Below are 20,013 nucleotides of genomic sequence, written 5' to 3'. Positions count from 1 at the left end.
TCTCTTCAGAAGTAGCTATAGGAAGATATGTTAGAAACCTAAGGGAAATAAACATTTAGTGACTGTTTAAAATAGTAGTTCTCAAACTTCTGGTCTCACATGTTATACAGTCATGCGCTACATAAGGTCGTTTCAGTCAGTATGGACTACATATATGACAGTGGTCCCATAAGATTAGTACCATATAGCCTAGGTGTGTAGTAGGCTATGCTGTCTAGGTTTCTGTAAGTACACTCTATGATGTTTGTACAATGATGAAATTGCCTAGTGATGCATATCTCAGAATGTATTCCCATCATTAAGCGACAGGTGACTGTATTCTTAAAAATTATTGAGGACTCTAAAGACCTTTGTTAATTTTCATTATACCTATTGGCATTTGCCGTGTTATAAATTAAAACAGCATATTTAAACCACTGGGAGTGTTTCTTTATTGTGTTATACTTTCGAAGACACTTTTATTGGTAGCTAAAATATAGCTGTTTATGACCGAACAGTCTTTTTATTGATAAATTCCTCCTCCTTTATTAGTTTTAAGTTAGCAGTTCTCAAACTTTTTGGTCTTATGACCCCCTTACACACTTAAAAATTATTGAGGATCCCAAAGAACTTTTGTTTCTGTGAGTTACAGCTAGTGGTATTTTCTGCATTAGGAATTAAAACCAAGAAATTTATTTGTTTTTTTAAAGTAACAATAAGCCTATTACATGTTAATATAAAATTTTTTAATCAAAAGTAACTGTGTTTTCCAGAATCTCCCAAAAATTTTTAGTGAGAAATTTTTCAGTGGCATTGTTCTACATTTTTATAGATCTCCTTAAGGTCTGGCTTAATAGATGACAACTGGATTCTTAGATTTTCTTCTGCATTTAGTTTGTTGCCGTATGTTATTTTGGCTGAAGTATGTGAAGAAATCTGAAGTATGTGAAGAAAATCACACCAGTATGTAGTTGGAAAAAGGAGGAGGATTTTTATAGCCTTTTCAGATCATTGTGAATACTCTCCTTTGACAATACTCCAAAATTCGATAAGTGGTAGTTTCCTACAGGTTATTTCTAATGTGGAACCTGAAACCATATCTGTGAATTTTTCATACTCTGATTCGTTGGTCTCTCTCGCACTTTAAGAGAATCTTTTACCCATGCTTGATTTTTGTAGGGTGGTACATTGGTCATTTGGAAAATACTGCTTCTCTGAGTTATTCACATCTTTCAGATGATGATAATTTTTGTTATATAATATCAAAAGCTCATGGTCTTTAATATCACCAGTGATTGTATCAAAAACATCTTTAAGTATTGGGATGCTGTTGAGCATATGGCAGATGATATAAGTTTTCCAGAATTCTAATTTTTGCTTGGAAACTCAGATTTTATCAGTACTGTTAGTTGTTTTTCTTGAAGTTAGTTTTGCTAATTTTTTTTTTTTTTTTTTTGTGAGGAGATCAGCCCTGTGCTAACATCTGCCAATCCTCCTCTTTTTTTTGCTGACGAAGACTGGCCCTGGGCTAACATCCATACCCATCTTCCTCCACTTTATGTGGGACGCCACCACAGCATGGCTTGCCAAGCAGTGCCTTGGTGCGTGCCCGTGATCTGAACCGGCGAACCCCGGGCTGCCGCAGCGGAGCGTGCACGCTTAACCACTTGCGCCACTGGGCCGGCCCCAGCATTTGATATTTTTAAAACTTATGGTTATTATAATGTATTGCCAAAGTTTTTTTTTTTGTGAGGAAGATCAGCCCTGAGCTAACATCCATGCCAATCCTCCTCTTTTTGCTGAGGAAGACTGGCCCTGAGCTAAAATCTATTGCCAATCCTCCTCCTTTTTTTCCCTTTTTCTCCCCAAAGCCCCAGTTGACAGTTGTATGTCATAGTTGCACATCCTTCTAGTTGCTGTATGTGGGACGCGGCCTCAGCGTGGCCGGAGAAGCGGTGCATTGGTGTACCCAGGATCCGAACCTGGCCGCCAGTAGCGGAGCACACGCACTTAACCGCTAAGCCACGGGGCCGGCCCCGAAACCATGGTTTTTTAAATGATAATTTTGCCATGGTTCTGGCATGAGTTATCTGGAAATCATCCTAATTTTACATTTGAAAAATTAACCATTAATGCTTTTCTGAAAATGGATAAGTGAACAATAGTACTGTACCTGTTGTCCATCTGTTTTAGCAGTTTCATATTTGTCATAATTTATATCTCTGGGTATAGTAGTTTGACTAATGAAAACAGACAGATTGGTTTTTCTGCTTTACGTTGGGTTAGGCTTAAATATTTTTATAGGAGTTCTAGCCAGATTCAAAATTTTGTCCCTTTTTCCCTACATCCCACAAAGTTACACAGTACTTGGGAAGAAATTTGTGGACTGTTGGTTGAGTCCTTCCTTGTCAGTAGTGACCACATATTGCAGCCTGCTTCTGTTTAGACTGAAGCTCTGATAGTTGCTCAGAAGTTTTTATAAGCCCATCCCCATCCTTTATAGTGTTTGAAGTCTCTTTACCTGATGTTTTTGTTGGGAGAAGCCCCGGTATTCAGAATGGCCTGCAAGGCTCTATTGCACAGGTAAAGTGATCCTTATCAGATTTAATTGAAGCAGAGCTGCAGTACTTTTATTGAAGCATTGTTTGTAACATTAAATATTTGCAATTGGGAAATTAAAATAATAGTTGTTCCCTATGATGATTGTATTTAAATTACAAAAAATTAGTAATTGGAGTAAATGGCTACAAGACTGATTGTAAGTTCTCAAGAAGTTTACGTGATTGTAGGCAGATTTGAAAATAGAGTTAACAGCAGAAGGGAGAAAAAGGTCAGAGAATGACTACAATCTTTAATGTTACACTTGACTGAAGACTTTAAAATATGTGTGACCCTTGTGATTTATGTTTGTCCTTTCAGTCTGGTCTTCCTGGTCTTGGGGTTTAGTGAAAACAGTTAGCATTTTTAGGTAGTCTTTATGGCATCTGTCTATAGTACCTAAGTAATTTGACCTTAAATTTGTCAGCAGTTCTTTTTCTTGTGTCTTTATTAATCAGAACCCATATCCTTATGATACCTATGCTGTTTTGCTGCTGCTGCAGATGCATAGCTCTACTGATAAATCTTTGTTACAGCCATGTGTTAGCCCTGGTTTGTGCATAAGTGCTTTTTTATCCACAGAACTTGCCTAAGTCTGAAAACAAAGAATAATTAAATTCTTTGAAATCTGAAAACTAAATCAGTCCTTTGTCCTTCAGAAGTTCAGAGAACAAAGTTGTACAGTTGACTTTATAGCCTCGTGGGTGACAATCTGACTCATAAAGTACAAAATCTATTTATTTTATTTGTTTACTGTGGCTTTTTGGGGTGGGGAGAGGGTCTTCATTGAAAGGAGCTGTTTATTTGATTGTCCCAGCATATAGCCTTCAGGGCTAAAGAATCTTTAGTGTTACACTAATAATCTAGCTTGCTGATCACTACTTTTATATATATTTCACTACTTTATATACTTGTAATTTAATTCCAATAGCATTTAAAAGGGATAGGAAACAAAAAGATCAACTCTTCTGCTTACTCATCCAATTTAAGACTATCAGAACTTTTACTCTTTTTGCTTCTTTGGATAACTGGAAAATCTTATTAAAGTTTAGTATTTTTGGAGGGTAGTTATAGATCTAGGCCAGTGTTTCTTAAACTTATGAGAATGGATAAAAATCATCACTGGTGCTTGTTAGAAATGGCGACTCTGGGGCCTTGCCTCAGAGGTTTGGGAGGGGATCCAGGAATCTACTTTTTTAAAGCTTTTTTGTAAATTGGGAAATAAAATCATACATACAAAAATGGCATATAACAAATGTGTAGTAAAACAAGTTAGTAAAAAGCCAATATCCATGTAACCACCACCCAGATTTAGAAATAAACACTGACAGCACCCCAGTAGCTCTCATAGTCCTGATCCCTATCCTCTGCACTAAAGGTCAGCACTATGCTGACTTTTATGGCACTCAACTTCCTTGTATATTTTTGAGTTTTATGAAAACTAAATATGTATAATTTTGGTCGTTTCTTTCACTAAACATTGTATGTGAGATTTATCCATGTTGTTGCACGTCACTGTGGATTGTTCATTTCGTTGCTGTAAAGTATTCCATTATATGATTATACCATAATGATCCAATTTACTGTTGTGGACAATTGGATTGTTTTAACTTTTTGACTATTGTGAATAACGTCACCATGTACATTCTTGTATATGTCTTCTGGTGCACACATGCATGCACATGAAGACATAAACCTGTGTCTCGACTTCAGTAAATATTGCCAAATTGTTTTCCAAAGTGCTTACTCCAGTTTATGTCTTCACTGATAGTGTTTGAGCATTGCCATTGCTTCACATCCTTGCCAACAGTTGATATTAGCTATTCTGGAGGATGTATAACAATATTTTGTTTTCATTTTAATAAGATCTGTCCCCTTTCCATATGTTTATTGGCCCATTCCTTCTTTTGTGAAGTGCCTGTTCAAATCTGTTTCCTACTTTTTTATTGGATTTTCTTTTTCTTATTGAATTGTAGGAGCCCTTTTAAAATATGTGTTGCAAATTTCTTTTTGCCATTGTGTGTTGTGCCTTTTCCTTCTCATATTGTGTCTTCTGATGAATAATTTCTAATTTTAATCAAGTTTATCATTCTTTTCCCTTTGTGGTTAATGCTTGTGTACAATTTAAGAAATCTTTTTTTTAAATATACATTCCTGTATTATCTTCTAAAAGCTGTATCATTTTACCTCTCATTTTAGGCCTATAATCTACCTGGAATTGATTTTTGTCTCTGGTGTGTGAGGTGGGGCCAAGTTACCTTTTCCAATATGGATACCAAATTGTTCTAGTATTCATTTTTTGAAGAGACTGTTTTTTTACCTGTAGTGCCACCTTTCTTCTAAATCAAGTGTATATGCATGGGTTCGTTTCTGTTCTGTTTGTCTATTCTTGTGCCAATACCATACTGTCTTATTTACTTTGACTTTATGGTATTTGAGGTCTGGGGTAGGGTCCATATCTCCAATAAAAACACTGTCATTTCAGGAGAGTCTGATACAAGTGGTCCATAGATGACATCCTGTTTTAGGGGTAGTAAGAAAGCTCCCAAATTCTGGTTTAATCTTTACTAGCCTGTGTGTATAATTACTATAAAAACACATTTTATTTATTTATTTATTTATTATTTTTTGTGAGGAAGATCAGCCCTGAGCTAACATCCATGCTAATCCTCCTCTGTTTGCTGAGGAAAACCGGCTCTGAGCTAACATCTATTGCCAATCCTCCTCCTTCCCCACCCCCTCAAAGCCCCAGTAGGTAGTTGTATGTCATAGTTGCACATCCTTTTAGTTGCTGTATGTGGGATGCGGCCTCAGCATGGCCAGAGAAGCGGTGCGTCAGTGCGTGCCCGGGATCCAAACCCGGGCCGCCAGTAGCGGAGCGCGCACACTTAACCGCTAAGCCACGGGGCTGGCCCTAAAAGCACATTTATTAAATGTTGCCATTTTGATATATAGTTGCCCACATTATTTATGCACATATAAAAACGCTTTGTCATGTTATTTCCTAATCTTTATGAATATCAGTAATTTAAAAATGGTCCATTGATTGTATGTACCCTAGTCCATTTTATATATTTGCTGGTATTTCTTAAAAATAATTCTGTAAATATAGTAAAATTTTAATTTTAGAATCTAGATGGTGGATCTGAGGGTGTTTATTAAATTTTTATAGTATTGTGAAAAATAATGCTTCAAAGAACAACTTACGGTATAAAGTTTTTTTTTTTAATTTAGGATAGATTTTGGTAGATTCGATAGACTCTCTAGATAGAGTTGCAGATGTGGAATTTCTTTTTTTTTTTTTTTTGTGAGGAAGATCAGCCCTGAGCTAACATCTGCCAATCCTCTTCTTTTTGCTGAGGAAGACTGGCCCTGGGCTAACATCCATGGCCATCTTCCTCCACTTTATATGGGATGCCGCCACAGCATGGCTTGACAAGCGGCACATTGGTGCGTGCCCGGGATCCGAACCGGTGAACCCCGGACCGCCCCAGCGGAGCACAAGCACTTAACTGCTTGCGCCACCCGGCTGGCCCCCGCATGTGGAATTTCTGAGTCAAAGAGCCTGTGCATACTTTTAGGGCTCTTGAAAACACATTGCTGGGGCCGCCCGGTTGGCGTAGTGGTTAAGTGCATGCATTCCACTTCGGCGGCCCAGGGTTTGAAGGTTTGGATCCCGGGTGCGCACCGATGTGCCGCTTGTCAAGCCATACTGTGGCGGCATCCCATATAAAGTAGAGGAAGATAGGCACGATGTTAGCTCAGGGTTCATCTTCCTCGCCAAAAAGAGGAGGATTGGCAACAGATGTTAGCTCAGGGATTATCTTCCTCACAAAAAGAAAAACAAAAAAAACCCAACACATTGCCAAATTGATTTCCATAAGTTTTTCTAATTTACCTTCCCACCAGCAACATAGGAGTGTCAGTTTTATGCCTTTATCATTTTAGTATATTAACATCAGCAAACATATATATTAGTTTTATCTTTTCATTTTAAATTTGCATTTCTAGTTAGGTTGATTATTTTTCATTTGTTTATTTGATTCTTTGTGAATCTATGTGTGTCCATTTGTCTACTAGCATTTTAGTGATAGTCTAATCTGACAAAAAAGAGTGAGAAAATTCCTCTGGGAGAATAAGTAGATGATGACTAACAGTGGCAAATTCGAAAATGAACAGAAAGGATATAAGCTCTATCAAAAGTTAAAACATGGTATAAGGCTTTAGTAACAGATTGATGGACTAAGTAGTTGAGAATTAGAACTTTTTGAGAATTTACTATAAGATAAAGCAAAAGCTCACCAGAAATCACAAATTAAATGGTGAAGAGAAGGGTGTTGGATTTATAAATTTTCTTCATACCATTCAACATACTATACTGTCAGTCGATTATAGTTAGGTATTAAAAATAAAATGAATATTTCTAAATAGGTGTGGAATTGTCTAAGTTTAGAGATTACAAATATTACTGAGGAAAATGTAACAAATAACACCATGTAAAGATTTAACTTTTATAATTAAATAGCAACTCGTAACCAAAATCGAAAATATAAACAATAGATCATTGCAGCAAAATATCAGAAAAAGATTTAATCTTAGTTGACATTTAAACACTCTTTAGGGAAAGCCTCATTTATCTTTCTTTTTTTTGTTTTTTTCTGCAGAAGTCCCTAAATATTTAACTTTCAGCTCACCTGAAACTACTAGAAGTAAACTGCTGGCTGCATTCTTCTTTGTGCACGTATATGTGATTTTTCTCCTCAGCTTTTCCTTATTTCAGAAATAAAGTCCCAAGAAACTTCAGTTAAATATGAGCATGTCTTTAAGTACTTCTATTGAGAGTATCAGCATGAAAGCATTTAGAGCTAAGAATAATCCATTCATGAAAACCAGAATAATATTGGCAGTTAAAAAATTTTTTTTAAAGCTAGGAGAGGTTATGTGTGCCAAACCAGGATGGCTTACTGTTGTCTGATAAAGCAGTTGTGCAATTTGCTACTGTTGTGTTTGCTGTAAGGGAGACCTGAAGATTACTGGGTGAATGATAAACGATATTCATTTGTTCTCCTATAGAGTATCCTGAGAATATTAACCTGACAGAACCTGTTCCTCGTGTTGGTTAGAGTTTGTATTGGCACATTTTATAGAGGATCTTCATAAAACTAATTTAAATTTACTTTTTTAAAATGACTCTTTTTATTGAAGAATCACATGCATACAGAAAAGTTCACAAATCATAATAAGGTCATTGAATTATCAGAAAGAGAACTCAACTTGTATAACCACCATCTGGGTCATCTGCTCCTGTCCCTTCTCCAATACTACCATCTCCCTGTTCCCCAAAAGTAGCCACTATCTGACTTCTATTGTTGTAATTAGTTTTTCCTGTTAGTGATTTTTTTTCCTTTAAAAATCAAGTTTATTGAGGTATAATTTTCACACAATAAAATGCACCCATTTTATAAATGCACACATACACATATATACCTGTTAACATCCACTACAGTCAAGATAGAGACTATTTTTATTGCCTCACATGCTTCTTTACAGTAAATCCTGCCCCCTCGCCCCCAGTCTGTGCCCCAGGCAACCACTGATCTGCTTCTGTCACTGTATAGATTAGTTTTGCCTATTTAGAATTTCATATAAATGGAATCACATATTGTAGATACTCTTTTGTGTCTGGCCTCTTTTGTGTGGCCAGACACAAAAATGTTTTGTGAGATTCCTGTTGTTGCATGTATCAGTTGTTCATACCTTTATGAAAAAATGCTGAGTAAATTCCGTTGTAGGGATATTCCACAGTTTGTTTATCCATTCACCTGTTTGGGTTGATTAATGTTTTGAGCTATTATAAGTAAAGCTTCTATGCTTGTGCAAGTCTTCTTATGGACTTATGCTTTCATTTCTCATGAGTAAATACCCAGAAGTACAATTGCTGGGTCATTTGGTAAATTTTATAAGAAACTGCCAAACTGGTTTCCAAAGGGGTTGGAACATTTTCTATTCCCACCAGCATTATATGAAAGTCCTAGTTGCTTCGCATCCTCACCAACACTTTAATTTTTATTTTATTTTTTTTGTTTATTTATATTTTTGTGAGGAATATCTGCCCTGAGCTAACATCCATGCCAATCCTCCTCTTTTTTTACTGGGGAAGACTGGCCCTGAGCTAACATCCGGGCCCATCTTCCTCCACTTTATGTGGGATGCTGCCACAGCATGGCCTGACAAGCGGTATATTGGTGCGCACCTGGGATCTGAACCCGGGCTGCCAGCAGTGGAGCGCGCACACTTAACCGCCGCGCCACGGGGCCGGCCCCTTTAATTTTAATTTTAAACATTTTAGTGGTATCCACATTTTATTGTGTGTTTAAGTTGCACTTTTGATAACTGTGGTAAAAATGAGGCTATTATCTATCTATTTTTTTTGCTGAGGAAGATTTGCCCTCAGCTAACTTCTGCTGCCAATCTTCCTCTTTTTGTATGTGAGTCACTGCCACAGCATAGCCACTGACAGATGAGTGGTATAGGTCTGTGCCTGGGAACCGAACCCTGGGCCACCGAAGTGGAGCATGCTGAACTTAACCGTTAGGTCATGGGGGCGGGCCCTATCTGTATTTTTATAAGGATCCATAGTATGGTGCAAAATTTGCTAAGGAGAGTCTGTTACTGGCCCAGTGAATGAGGTGGTCTGAATTTTAGTATCCACTTTACCTTTTCTTTTTATAGCCTGAGAACATCCTCTGAGTAGTAGCATATGCTGTTACTTCTGGCAAGGAGTGTAGGGCCAGCACTGAGGCCTTCATACTATCCTAGATAGGATGCTTTTGTTGGGCCAGTCAGTAGTCAGGTTTTTTTTCCTTCAGCCTTGGAATAGGTCGTTTGTCCAAGTGAGCTCTGAGTGGAGTAGTTGGCTACACACACAGAGTATATATATTTAAGGATCTTTTTGTGTGAGAAAAGATTTCTTTAGAAAATTAGAATCATACTCTGCTAGAGGTGAACATAAAGCTTAGTGCACACTCTCCTGTTTGTCAAGGTAGTGCAAATGTGGCAGTTTCAGCACGTTTTGTAGTCATTTAGTATTGAAAAATTTTATAGCTAATTTCTTTCTTTGATTGCAGTGCCCATATATCTCCCATCAGCATCTTACCAGCCTCTGCGGAGTGAGTAGTATACTTACAGAAGATAATTATAAAAAAATTTTAAAATATTACTAAACTTTAGAAATTAAAATCATATATTTATTGGGCTTACTTTAGAGGAAGTATTGTACATAAGACAGTGAAACTAGTTAGTATATTATGTACTGCAGTAGGAGCAAGTGAAGAAGGAACACATTCCACTAATGTACAAAATAAAGAACTTTCTTCAGATGATTTTTTTTGATCTTCTGAAATGATTGAAAAATGTCAATAGAGCTTTTTAAAATTGTTTTAAGATGTAGACTTCATGTAAAAAATATGGACAGTACACTACAGTTTCTTTTATTTAGCTGAATCTTGGTAAATTATTTTGCTTTATAAATGTAGCTTTGAAAAGTCTATTAAATGGCTTTCTGTGTAGTACTGAGGAATGAATTATTGGGACAACTGATCCTTCCCACCTCAGTAGTAATGGCGACATTATGATTGATTTGTATAATATTGATTTGGGAAAATTTAATTTTAAATTTTAAGCCAGTATCATGTATTCCTTTTATGTATTTCATTTTACACTCTAGCACCCATTTAAAGACCATAATAATTTGTTTCAGTGGTTGTAGGTTTTAACATTTGTTTATGTGGCCAAATATCCAGTTAGGGTGACTGCTTCTCACTAAAATGTGTTCTGTTTTGTAGCATTTTAGAAAGAACAATTAGAGCAGCTGTGGAACAGCACCTTTTTGATCTGCAGAGCAGCATAGATCACGATCTTAAGAATTTACAACAGCAAAGTCTGGTGTGTAATAATGAAGCAGGAGGTATTAATTGTGATGGGAAAGGATCTAATAACCAGTAAGAAATTTAAAACATTTTACTGTTATTTATTAAGAGTTATACAATTGTTTTGTTATCAAAAAAGTAAATATTTTTACTTAAACAATTGAGTCTCATCTTACTTGGGGATTTCTGAAAAGTGACTTTGTATATACTTGTATATAAATTGCATATACTTAATTAACATTGAAAATCTTATAAATCTTCCATTAAGGTAGTAGACATTAAAGTCCAACACAGCTAGAGTTTCCTGCCTGAACACCAGGTGAAGTAGTGAGCTTACCTTTAGGGACTATGTTGTATGAAAAATAACTTAGAAAAATTAGACCTATACTCTGTGCAGCACATGGTCATACCATGAGAGACATGCGGTGATCTAGACAGATAGGTGCAGAGACGGCAGATTGACGTCACTCCTAGTGCATGTGGTCATTGAGTGAAATGGTGAGCAGAATCACCCTTTGCTATTTGACTTGTTATCCCCTGCTACCAGCCTCTGCCCTCCCTGCATGGTTTTTTTAGGTTAGCTGTTAACAGTTGAATTTGTGTAAGTTAAAAGTACCTCTGTGTACCGTGCGATGTGTGATGTTGCTCTACTCTTTATCTGACTTGTTACCTTTAAATGGACGAAACCCTCATCTCCTTTCCTGTTACCTTAGCCCTCCCTGCACTTTAGGATATATAGGTGCCTTCCTCTGAGACCATGATTCAATGATTTTATAGTTTTTATTTATCAGTTTTTATTTTGGGGACAGATGAGAATGATGTACCCAAGTTTGGATGATTCATAGGAAGGTAAAAAAATAGATGGTTGGGTAGATTGATTTTTTTTTTTTTTAAGCATTAGATTTTTTCTTTTTTTTTGTGAGGAAGATTAGCCCTGAGCCAACATCTGTTGCCAATCCTCCTCTTTTTACTGAGGAAGACTGGCCCTAGGCTAACATCTGTGCCCATCTTCCTCTACTTTATATGGCACGCCGCCACAGCATGGCTTGACAGGCGGTGCGTTGGTCCTCGCCTGGGATCTGAACCTGCAAACCCCGGGCTGCCGGAGCAGAGCGTGCTAACTTAACCGATATGCCACTGGGCTGGCCCCAAGCATTAGACTTTTAAAAGGCTAAATATGTGTAATATACTAGAATAGCTATCAAATATGAAATGAAGCTGAAAAAATTAACAGATGTGAAAACCAATGGTTGGAATATGTTTATTTTAGGAATAATGTTTATTGTACAGCTGCAGGTGTACCATGTATTCTGCGTGGATGGCATCACCAGTCCCTGCAGCTCTGTGTGATGGCCCTGGTTTGTGTTGTTTGAAGGCATGATTAGAACTGATTCAACTGGATCTATAGGGCGTATTTGGGCTGAATATGAAGGAAAAAAGTGGTATCTAAAAATTGGAAACAGTGGGGAAATGTTTCAAAGGATATAATATAAGCAGATTCCTTGGAGTTTGTCCTTAGCTAGAAATTCTGAAAACCTATGCCCATGCTCAGACAATATTCTTATTTTTATCACTGGGGAAATAGTTCATGTTCTATTAGTGGTAATGTTACCGTCTTTAGAAACAAAAACCTGCAATGTTTTGCATATTCTAAATTATGTAAGATGGAAAATCTGCAGTAGGAAGGTGTTCCTGTTATACTTGATAAAGTGTTGGACACTATGGTGCCTAGTGCTAGACTTGTATTTTAATCAGAACAAACAGGTCATTATTATGATTGAGAGTGTGCATTTGTAAGGGAAATCATTATTTTGGAACATAAATTATTTTTAAAGCCATTCATTTGCTTTTGAAAATTTTTAAAGGGGATAACAAACAAACAAAAGGGGGGTAGATTACTCACAACATTCTATGGAGAGACAAAAATAAACTCAGTGCATTTAATAATCTAACTTGGCAAGATAAAAGTGTGGATTTTTGTGAAAAGGACATATTTTCTTTAAAAGTAAAAGTTTCAGATCATTATTGATATTTATTTATTTTAAAGGCATTACATATTCAGCATTTGGCCTGATCTGATTTTTTAATCTTTATTACTAGGGTTGATATTGCTGATGATATTATTAATGCCAGTGAAAGTAACGGAGACTGTTCAGAACCTGTGGCTAGCACTAATTTAGACAGTGAAGTTATGCAGCAAGATTTTGTATTTGAAGATGAAGAAAATAACCAGGTAAGAAATGCAAAGACTTAAATCTCTGTAAGATGTGCCAGATGTACAACTGTCATTGCTTCATGTGTTGCTTTGATACCAGAAGCCATAGTTCAGTAAATTTGCTGACACATATTTGTCTTGATTATAAGTCCCAAGAACATACATTCTCTCAGTAGAGGTCAGGAACCATCATTAGGTAGAGAAGTAGGTATAAAACACCTTATTTTAAAATATTTTCCTGGAAAGAAATAAATTACAGTGTCAGCTGAGGTGGTTGGTGGTATTATGGTTGAATTTTGTTCTTTTTAAAAGCTTTTCTGTATTTCCCAGATTCTTCCTGAAGAACATGGGATCTTTTCATAATCAGAGAAAATCCATGAACTTCGTTTTAGAAATAAGTAAATTATTTTCACTGTCACAATTATTAGTAGTAACATTGTTTTTAAAATAATTAATTTCAATAAGTGTACAAAGCAGCATCTTTCTAAGACATGTTTCAAAGTTTAGTTTTGATAACACTTTGAAAAATAAGATAATCGATAAGGAAGTTTTCTTCAGCATGTTTTCATTCTAAGCTATAAGCTAAAGTAGGTATAATAAGGCATTTAGAGTCATGCTGAGTGAGATTTGTATTCTGGCTTTGCCTCTTAATAGCAGTGTGACTTTGGCCAAGTTACCTAACTTCTCTGAGCTGCTCTTTGTTTTTCTGTAGGTAAGTGGGGGGTAATACCTGTGTTAGGGGATTATTATAAATATCAAAAGAAGTAAAAGTATAAATTTATATTTTATTTTTTTTATTATTATTACTTTTTTAAAATTTATTAATTTTTCCCCCAAAGCCCCAGTAGATAGTTGTATGTCATAGCTGCACATCCTTCTAGTTGCTGTATGTGGGATGCAGCCTCAGCATGGCCGGAGAAGCGATGCGTGAGTGCGCGCCCGGGATCCGAACCCGGGCCACCAGCAGCGGAGCGCGCGCACTTAACCGCTAAGCCACGGGGCCGGCCCTAAACTTATATTTTAAACTGGAAAAGATTTCACAAAAGTTAAGCTGTTGCTGTTACTTTTACTGGACTTGTATATTACTTGTGTGTTAATGCTATTACTTCCACGGGTATATTAGTTAATCTCTTTGCATCTATTCATGATTATTGCTTCCGTAGTTGTCTCCTTGCCCTTTCCTGGATTATCAATTGCTGCCTGTCTACTGGATCATTCCCATCAATGTAAAATATTTATACTACTTTTTCTCCCAAGTTTAGGAAGAAACCCTCTTTTTTTATAATTTTATTTATTTATTTATTTTCCCCCAAAGCCCCAGTAGATAGTTGTATGTCATATCTGCACGTCCTTCTAGTTGCTGTACGTGGGACGCGGCCTCAGCATGGCCGGAGAAGTGGTGCGTCGGTGCGCGCCCGGGATCCGAACCCGGGCCAGCAGCAGCGGAGCGTGCACACTTAACCGCTAAGCCACGGGGCTGGCCCAAGAAACCCTCTCTTGACCCTTCATCCCACTCTAGCTACAACTCTATTTCTCTGCCTCCCTTTATAATAAAATTACTTGAATGAATTGTCTATGTCTGTTTTCTTTAATTCTTCTGTTCTCTCTTGGATCCACTCCAGGCAACCTTTGCCCCTACCATTCCTCTGAAACCCCTCCTGCAAGTCACTAATGATGTCTGTTGCACATTTTATTTGACCTAAGAGCATGATTTGATTCAATTAATTACTCGCACTACCTTGATAAATTTTCTTCACTTCGCTTTCAGGATATCTCACTCCTCTGGGTTTTTTTTCTACTTGACTGACTGTTCTATCCCTTTGCTGATTGCTTTTCTTGTTCTGAACCTCTGAAATTTGGGATGGCCTGGGGCCAGTTTTCAGATCAGCTTATTTTTTTTCACTCTCCTGGTAATCTCATTTATTCTGATGTTTTTAAATACCATCTATATGCTAAAGCTTCCCAAATTTATATCTCTAGCCCAGACCTCTCTCTTGAAGTTTAGATTCCTATATCTAGCTGTTATACTCAACATTTCCGCATGAGTATCTTATAAGCATCTTAAACTTAATATGCACCAAACTGAACTTGTAATCTTGTTGACACATTTGCTCTTCCTTTTTTCTTTAAAATCTCAGTGAAGGACAGTTTCTCTTTCCATATGCACAGACCAAAAAGCCTTGGGTCATCTTTGATTTCTTTCTCACTGCATATCCAGTCCTTTACAAAGTCTTGTTGGTTGTACTGTCAAAGTTTGTCTAGAGTCTGAGCACTTTTTACTGTTTCCATTGCCACCACACAGGTCCAAGCTAACATCATTTTACTTAGATTAGTATAGCCTCGCAACTGATTTCATCGTCTCCCTATGATCTATTCTCAGCACAGCAGCTAGAGTGATCCTTCTAAACTGAAAATTACATAATGTCACTTTCTTCTCAGAGCCTTCCAGTGCCATCTATGTATAAAAATATAGCAATAGGCACTATGGAAACACTGATAGTTATGATTGAGACAGCTTAGTCTTAAGGTTCTGTCTAGATTGCTATTTGCCCAGATATACCCATTGTTGTTTCCTCATCTGGATTTGCAGATCTTTCCTCAAAGGAGGCCAAATGTCCTCATCACTCTGTATATATTAGCAGGCTCTCCCACTGACCCACCCCAGTTCAGTCCTTGAACTTTCTGTCTTTCCCTGCCCCTCCCCACTTTGATAGTGTTATCACCATCGCACATATCTTTTTTTGTGTGTGTGTGTGAGGAGATCAGCCTTGAGCTAACATCTGCCAATCCTCCTCTTTTTTTGCTGAGGAAGACTGGCCCTGGGCTAACATCCATGCCCATCTTCCTCCACTTTATATGGGACGCTGCCACAGCATGGCTTGCCAAGCGGTGCGTCAGTGCACGCCCGGGATCTGAACCTGTAAACCCCGGGCTGCCGCAGCGGAGCGTGTGCACTTAACCGCTTGTGCCACCGGGCCGGCCCCTGCACATATCTTTTAAATTATTAGTTTATTGTCTGTCCCCCACCTTTAGACTATAAACTTCATGGAGGCTGAGGTTTTCATCTGTTTTGTTATTGCATCCCCATTATCTAGAACACATGGTAGGTATTAATTATTTGTGGAATATATGAGCAGACGAATGAATAGCATCTGGCGCATAGTAGGCAACTCAGTGAATTTGTTGAATGAAATTGGTGTATCAATTACTTTGTTAAGGAAGCAGGAATCTTTTTTTTTAAGACTTTTTTAGAACAATTTTAAGTTTACAACAAAATTGAGAGGGAGGTACAGAGATTTCCCATATGCTCCCTGCCCCCACACATGCATAGCCTCTCCCCCATTATCAACATCACTCACCAGAATGGTACATTTTTTACCAAGGATGAACCTACACTGACATATAATCATTCAAAGTGTAGTTTACCTTAGGGTTTATTCTTAGTGTTGTGCGTTTCATGGGTTTGGACAAATGTATTAATGATATATATTCATCATTATAATATCATACTAAATTTTTTAACTACCCTAAAAATCCTCTGTGCTCTGCCTGTTCACTCCACCACTACCCCCTGCAACCACTGATCTTTTCATTGTGTTCATAGTTTTGCCTTTTCCAGAATGTCATATAGTTGGAATCATACAGTATGTAGCCTTTTCACCTTGGCTTCTTTCACTTAGTAATATGCAGTTAAGGTTCCTCCATGTCTTTTCATGGCTTGATAGCTCATTTCTTTTCAGTGCTGAATAATAATATTTCATTGTTTGGGTATACCACAGATTATTTATTCATTCACCTACTGAAGGACATCTTGGTTGTTTCCAGGTTTTGGCAGTTATGAATAATGCTGGTATAAACATTGGTGTACAGGTTTTTATGTAGACATAAGGTTTTAACTTCTTTGGGTAAATACCAAGGAGCATGATTGATAGATCATATGGTACGAGTTTTGTAAGAAACTACCAACTGTCTTCCAAAATGGCTGTACCATTTTGCCTTCCCACCAGCAATATATGAGTGATCTCTTGCTACACAGGCTTACCAGCATTTGGTGGTGTCACTGTTCTGGATTTTGGCTATTCTAATAGGTGTGTAGTAGTATCTCATTGTTTTAATTTGCATTTCCCTGATGATATATGATGTGGAACATCTTTTCATTTGCTTATTTGCCATCTTCATATAAAAGGACAATTATCTTTGGTAAGGTGTCTATTAAGGTCTTTGACCCATTTGGCCCATTTTTTAATCAGGTTGTTTGTTTTCTTAGTGTTGAATTTTAAAAGTTGTTTGTATATTTTGTATAACAGTCCTTTATCAGATGTGTCCTTTGCAAATATTTTCTCCCAGTCTGTCACTTGTCTTCTAATTCTCTTGATAATGAATTTTGCAGAGCAGAAGTTTTTAATTTCAATGGAGTCCAGTTTATCACTTATTTCTTTCATGGATTGTCTTTGGCAGTGTATCTGAAAAGGTATCACCATACCCAAGATCATCTAGGTTTTCTTTTATGTTATATTCTAGGAGTTTTATAGTTTCACGGTTTACGCTTAGGTCTGTTGTCCATTTTGAATTAAATTTTGTGAAAGGTGTTAGGTCTGTCTAGGTGCGTTTTTTTTTGCATCTGGATGTCCAGTTGTTCTAGCACCAGTTTGTTCAGTTGTATTGCCTTTGCTCCTTTATCAAAGATCAGTTGACTGTCTTTGTGGGGGTGTATCTCTGGGCTCTCTGTTCTGTTCTATTGATGTTTTTGTTTATTCTTTTGTCAGTACCACACTATCTGATTGCTGTCGCTTTATAGTAATTCTTGATGGCGGGTAGCATCAGTCCTCCAGCTTTGTTTTTCTCCTTCAATATTGTCTTGGCTATTCTGTGTTTTTTGCCTCCCCATATAAACTTTAGAATCAGTTTATTGATATCCATAAACAGGAATTGCTGGAATTTTGATTGGAGTTGCATTGACTCTGTACATCAAATTGGGAAGAGCTGACATCTGGACAATATTGAGTCTTCTTATCTATGAACATGAGATATCTCTCCATTTATTTAGTTCTTCCTTGATTTCATTCATCAGAGTTCTGTAGTTTTCCTCATGTACATCTTTTGTTAAATTTATACCCAAATATTTCATTTCTTTGGGTGCTAATGTAAATGATGTGTTTTTAATTTTAAAATCCACTTGTTCATTTTTGGTATATAGGAAGGCTGTTGACTTTTGTTTATTAACCTCATATACTGCAACCTTGCTAAAATCACTTATTAGTTCCAGGGTTTTTTTTGGTCTATTCTTTTGGATTTTCTACATAGACAATCATGTCGTATGGAAACAAAGATGTTTTATGTCTTCCTTTCCAATCTGTATGTGTTTTATTTCCTTCTCTTGCCTTACTGCATTAGCAAAGACATCTAGTACAGTGTTGAAAAGGAGTGGAGAGAAGGAGACATCCTTGCTTTGTACTAGATCTTAGTGGAAAAGCTTCGAGTTTCTCACCATTAAATATGATGTTAGGAAAAAAAAAATATGATGTTAGGTGTAGATTTTCGTACACAGTCCTTATCAAGTTGAAAAGGTTACTTTCTGTTGCTAGTTTACCAAGAGTTTTTATCATGAGTGGGTGTTAGATTTTGTCAAATGCTTTTTCTGCGTTTATTGATAAGATCATGTGATTTTTCTTTTTTAGTTGTTGATGATGGACTATATTAATTGATTATATTAATTGATTTTGACATGTTGAACCAGGCTTACATACTTGGTCATTGTGTATAATTCTTTTTATACTGTGTTGGATTCGGTTAGCTAATATGTTGTTGAGGATTCTTGCATCTGTGTTCATGAGCGAGATTGGTCTGTCATTTTCTTTTCTTGTAATGTCTTTGTCTGGTTTTGGGATTAGGAGAATGCTGGCCTCATAGAAAGTTAGGAAGTATTCCCTCTGCTTCTATCCTCTAAAAGAGATTGTAGAGAATTGATATAATTTCTTCTTTAAATGTTGGTAGAATTCACCAATGAACCCATCGGGGCCTGGTGCTTTCTGTTTTGGAATGTTATTAATTATTGATTCAAGTTATTTAATAATACGGCCTGTTCAGATAGTCTGTTTCTTGTGTGAGTTTTTACAGATTGTATCTTTCAAGGAATTAGTCCATTTCATCTACATTATCAAATTTGTGGGCCTGGAGTTGTTCAAGTATTCCTTTATTATCCTTTTAATGTCCCTGAGATCTGTAGTGATGTCTCCTCTTTCATTTCTGAGATTAGTAGTTTGTATCCTTTCTCACTTTTTCTTAGCTAGCTTAGCTAGAGGCTTACCAGATTTATTGATCTTCTCAAAGAACCAGCTTTGGATTTCGCCAGTTTTCTCTATTGATTTCCTATTTTCAGTTTCATTGATTTCTGCTCTAATTCTTATTGTTTCTTATCATCGCCTTACTTTGGATTTAATTTGCTCTCCTTTTTCTAGTTTTTGAGATGGAAACTTAGATTACTGATTTCAGATCTTTCTTCGTTTCTAATATATGCATTCAGTGCTATAAATCTCCCTCTAAGCATTGCTTTGCTGCATCCCACAAATTTTGATAAATTGTGTTTCCATTTTCATTTAATTCAAAATATTTTAAAATTTCTCATGAGATTTATTCTTTGATGCATGTATTATTTAGAAGTATATTGTTTAATCTCCACGTATTTTTGGATTCTCCAGTTATCTTTGTGTTACTGATTTCTAGTTTAATTGTATTGTGGTTTGGAATTAATTCTTTTTAAAATTGGTTTGAGGAAACCTTTATGGACGATGGCTTGTTGGCCTTGAAAAGAAAGCCAGCTAAGATGCAGACTGATTTTATTCTTATTGTTTGAATAAGTCACTTCAGTTCAGCATATGTTTACTTAATACAATATGTAATACCTGGTTATTTGGAAATATAAACAGAAAAACACCAGATTTAAATTTTCATTGACTTGATAATCTAGATTGTAAATGTACAGTTTATAATACAGAATATAACTAATGCTGTTAGAGGTAGAAATGAAGCACTATAGTTTTGCAGAAGAGAGAAAAGAATTTCTGGCCAGGGAAATCGTGGAAGTCTTCTTGGAAGCAGATTTTTGAACTCAGCCTTTTAGTGGGTGATTTTGTTGGGGATTTGTGGAAGAGACTAAAGGAACAGTATGAGTAAAAATTATAGGGAAATATTGGATGTTAGTGGAGTAGTACTAGTCATAGTGTTCACGGTATTGTGGGAGGGTATGTTGTGGAAGGTAATTCTGGAAACTTTAGTAGATTTGGGTTATGTGTA

At 36.6% G+C, this 20,013-nt stretch overlaps 1 protein-coding gene across 9 annotated transcripts in view; it reads left to right on the top strand.

Annotated features, from left to right (window-relative positions):
* Positions 1 to 20,013, top strand: part of FAM13B (family with sequence similarity 13 member B) — a 95,823-nt gene that overhangs the window by 30,643 nt on the left and 45,167 nt on the right. For 6 of the 9 annotated variants that reach the window (XM_058540911.1, XM_058540939.1, XM_058540901.1 and 3 more), the window contains 3 exons: positions 9,705 to 9,746; positions 10,422 to 10,577; positions 12,606 to 12,738. In XM_058540911.1, coding sequence (XP_058396894.1) covers positions 9,705 to 9,746; positions 10,422 to 10,577; positions 12,606 to 12,738 — 331 coding nt within the window. The remainder of the gene's footprint in view (positions 1 to 9,704; positions 9,747 to 10,421; positions 10,578 to 12,605; positions 12,739 to 20,013) is intronic. The other 3 variants (XM_058540968.1, XM_058540977.1, XM_058540921.1) reach the window with 2 other exon arrangements.

Source organism: Diceros bicornis, chromosome 1 (genome assembly GCF_020826845.1).
Source record: "Diceros bicornis minor isolate mBicDic1 chromosome 1, mDicBic1.mat.cur, whole genome shotgun sequence".
Taxonomy (NCBI): Eukaryota; Metazoa; Chordata; class Mammalia; order Perissodactyla; family Rhinocerotidae; genus Diceros; species Diceros bicornis.
This window is presented reverse-complemented; position numbering and strand designations above follow the sequence as displayed.